General features: G+C 34.3%; 1 protein-coding gene across 1 annotated transcript in view; it reads left to right on the forward strand.

Annotated features, from left to right (window-relative positions):
• The window catches only part of LOC106469548, a gene marked incomplete at its 5' end in the record, with an annotated part of 29,421 nt that overhangs the window by 2,591 nt on the left and 22,841 nt on the right, over positions 1-3,989 (forward strand). The window contains 2 exons of the mRNA XM_022398088.1: positions 576-766; positions 2,916-3,063. Of these exons, the coding sequence (XP_022253796.1) occupies positions 576-766; positions 2,916-3,063 (339 nt within the window). The remainder of the gene's footprint in view (positions 1-575; positions 767-2,915; positions 3,064-3,989) is intronic.

Genomic DNA, 3,989 nt, shown 5'->3' on the forward strand with positions numbered 1-3,989 from the left:
GTATGTATTAGATAAAACAATAAGCGTTTCTAGACACGTGACTAGCTACAATATAACATCCGGGTTACTGCCATATTAGATAACAAATAATAAGCTTTTCTAGATGCATGACTAGCTAAAAAATATATTATTCGGGTTACTTAAAATATTTATCAAATAATAAATAATATTTGTTTCTAGGCTCATAACTTGTTTTCAAATATTCCTCTTGTATATTTTTTTATATTTTAAACTCACTGAGCAATTTTGTTCGAAATCATTACTGTAAGTATTAATTAAACAACATTTTGTTACTTGATACGATTGTCGTTTGGTAACGTTCTGCGGTATTAAACACTAATTGATTCTGTGAATGATGTGTAATATAGATAACAATGATGTTTATTTTACATTATCAAACATTCTACATGATCCTCCTTCTTAGAACACACAGCTAAACCTAAATTCTAGGAAAGTTAATCTAAACAATTTCCACGTATATTATTTGTAAATTTTCTCATTGGCTGAAGTCTTTTCCTATAAATATCTATATATTTTAAGCTGTTAATCTATCGTTTTTTGTTGTTTTTTTTCAGTCTGCCCCAAGGCCATCATATTTGAGTGCAAAAAACTACGTTTTCTTCTTGGGTCGACAGGTGGCAAAGGAGCGTGGGTTAGAGGTTTCTGAAACGACCGTAAGTGAGAACGAGAGTTTCATTGTTGAGTTGCCAAAGTTGTGCGACCTCTTGAGGAAATTGAAAGATGATTTACGAAGCGATTATGAAAAGTGAGTTCATCAATCCGATAACGAGCTCTCGTTTAGTTTTCTTTTTTGACGTTTCCTGTTCACAGGCCGAATCACACTAAATCGGAATGACCGTTCAATACTTTTTCTTTAAATTATTAAGCACGTGACATGCTTAACAATCAACGCAGAAATCGGGGTTGTTGTTCCCACGTTTTTAACTATTTACTTTCCAAGATCTCTAGTTTATATTTAGGCTTCAGTAAGTAATGAATTGGGTCTTGCTAGCTGAACTCGGATATTTAGTCATTTCAAAAAAAAAAAAAAATCACATTAGTTGACAAAAACATTCGGAAAAGCTCCTTTGTTTAGTAACTGATTTACTAGTTGATCTTTCAGAGAAAAACTTTCACAAGTTATAACACTGGAAATACGTGAAACTACAGAAGGTTATTAGCATCTTGTCGTTATACTGTTTAACTATAGATTTTGTTTGTTTCAGAATTTCGCGCTAAGCGTTGTTTGCATATAGCTATTTATAATATTGGCCTATTTTTGTGTAATCAAATAGTGGTATTTGGCTGTCACTCTTATAGCGCACCCACAGCTTCGAAGTGCGGACCGCGTTGTTCTCTGTAACAGGGCACGAGTTAATCTTCGGATTCACAGTGGGATATCAGCAATGTGTCCATCAAGGGAATTGAACCTCTAATTTTAGAGTTATAAGTTCTAAAGCTTATCGCTTAGCCGACGGGGACAACTGGGTTTTACCAAAAAGTGTCAGTTACATACCATGAAATATTTCGAATAAAATAGTAACTGTTTTTTCCATTCTTTTGTTATCTTCGTTTAGCCTTTTACTCGTATTTGTAGTGAGTGGCTTGGATCAGTTATTTTCTGTTATAAGCTTGAATTAATGGTTCATGACGTATACATACTGTTTTTTATTTATGTTAAGTATTCAATTTACAATTATCTGACTGACATTAAAAATTACCGTTTTTATCAACCGAATTACCCCTGGTGGCTTAGCAGTAAGTCTGAGGGCTTGCAAAGCTAAAAATAGGGTTTCGATACCCCCGATTGGCACAGCACAAATAATCCATTGTGTAGTTTTGCGCTTAACAATAAACAAGCAAATTAACGGAACTAAACCCTCCCACACTCCCCAGACAGATTAATCAGTTCTTCTAGAGGGTTCAAACACAGACTGGGACAGTCATATTAAAACTCAGGAGACACGAACACTCTTAGGGGGTAAAAACACAGACTAGGACAGTCATATTAAAACTCAGGAGGCACGAACACTCTCAGGGGTACAAACACAGACTAGGACGGTCATATTGAAACTCAGGGGGTGCAAACACAGATAGGACATGCTATTTCATAGCTTCATATTTGCCCCAAATTACTAAAATTATATCATCTCCTACATGCTATCTCATAGCTTCATATTTGCCCCAAATCACTAACATTATATTACCTTCTACATGCTATCTCATAACTTCATATTTGCCCCAAATTACTAACATTATATCACCTTCCACATGCTATCTCATAACTTCATATTTGCCCCAAATCACTAACATTATATTACCTTGTACATGCTTTCTCATGACTTTATGATTGCCCCAAATCACTAAAATTATATCACCTTGTACATGCTTTCTCGTGACTTTATTATTACCCCAAATCGCTAACATTATGGGCTAAGGACGGTGAGTATGTTTCTGTTGTTTTTAAGCACGAAGCTACATAATGGGCTATCTATGCGGTACCCCCCGTGAGTGTTGAAATCCGATTTTTATGTTTCTTTCGTAAGTATTAATAGTCATATAATAACTGGAATTTAGCTAATATATCGTTAACCTTCCAGCGTTTACGGGAGTAATTAATATTAACTAAGCTATCTATTCATATATCAACTAAAAATCAACCACGTAATACATGTAGCTAACTAAGTGTGTTATACATACCATTATTACCTATAAAAATTATAATTATAATACCTGCGCTGTTAACGACGTTTTCGGCCGTAATCCTAACTTTAAATTTAATAATTAAGATAAATAACATTGTAAGTTATTTCCTAATCATTTACATAGCTTTCATCACTGTTCCAAACTCTTTTGTTTTGTTTTTTTCTAAAGGTTTATTTTGTGATAATCTTGACTGAAATATCGATTTTCAGTTTTCTAGAAGAATTTGTGAGCGAGCCACAAAATGGGGTCATGCTACTATTAGAGCTGTTGAAGATCTGTCATGGACGCCAATCAAACCAGGAGAGAAATAAATCTGTGCGGAATCAGGAGCGACAAACTATTCTCAAAAAAGCTCTGGTAAGCTTTCCAGCATATTTGGAATAATGTGTTATACGTGTGGAAATAGAAATTGACGTTACCATTCCCTGTAGGAAACGTAGTAGTATTTCCACTTTCCAATATTCACACGTTAATAGTTATGTGCATTCCTAACCTGTATTGTTTGTCCCTAATATTCTAGTCTATATTGTTGCGAGAAACGTATGATTTTACTGTGTATAACGTTTAGCGTTCACGATACTCATATCACGTGCAGGCCTGTAGGGATATACCGCGCGTAAAACATGTACAGGCCTTTATGGATATAACGTGTGAATATCGCTTCCAGACGTATATGGTTTTAGCGCGTGCATATCACGAGTAAGCTTGTATGTTTTGTTGTTATTCTTTTTACAGCATGCATATCACATGTAGGCCTGTTTTACGACTTGCATATCATATACAAGCCTGTTTTAAAGGCATGTATATCAGGTGTAGTCCACTTTTATCACGTGCATATCACGTGTAAGCTTTATTACGTACTTAAATGTCTGTAGTAATTGTTAAGTAGGTCAACTTGCCTAAGAATACGAGTCACTGATAAGTAATAACCCAGTCAAGCTTCGTTTAGCATGATATAGTTGCTGAAAGTCATACGTTGATTAGTTCAGTTCTATAATTCAAACACCATTAACTCAAGCACGATCCAATGTTTAGATTCACATGGTTAACTCCGAGTTTATTGTGTTAAACTTCGTATATATATTCATATATTCCAGAGTCTACAGTAACATTATATGTACAATATTATACGTGGGATTTTGGTTTATTTATATTATAAAACTAAAGGAACAACTAAAATGTTTCTAGGCAGGTAAAATAGTGTGTCTTATTAAGTTATTCAGCTAAAATATTGGTTATCTAATACATACCTTAATTAACCCGGATGTTATATTGTAGGTAGT

Source organism: Limulus polyphemus, unplaced genomic scaffold (genome assembly GCF_000517525.1).
Source record: "Limulus polyphemus unplaced genomic scaffold, Limulus_polyphemus-2.1.2 Scaffold3539, whole genome shotgun sequence".
In the NCBI taxonomy this organism is placed as follows: Eukaryota; Metazoa; Arthropoda; class Merostomata; order Xiphosura; family Limulidae; genus Limulus; species Limulus polyphemus.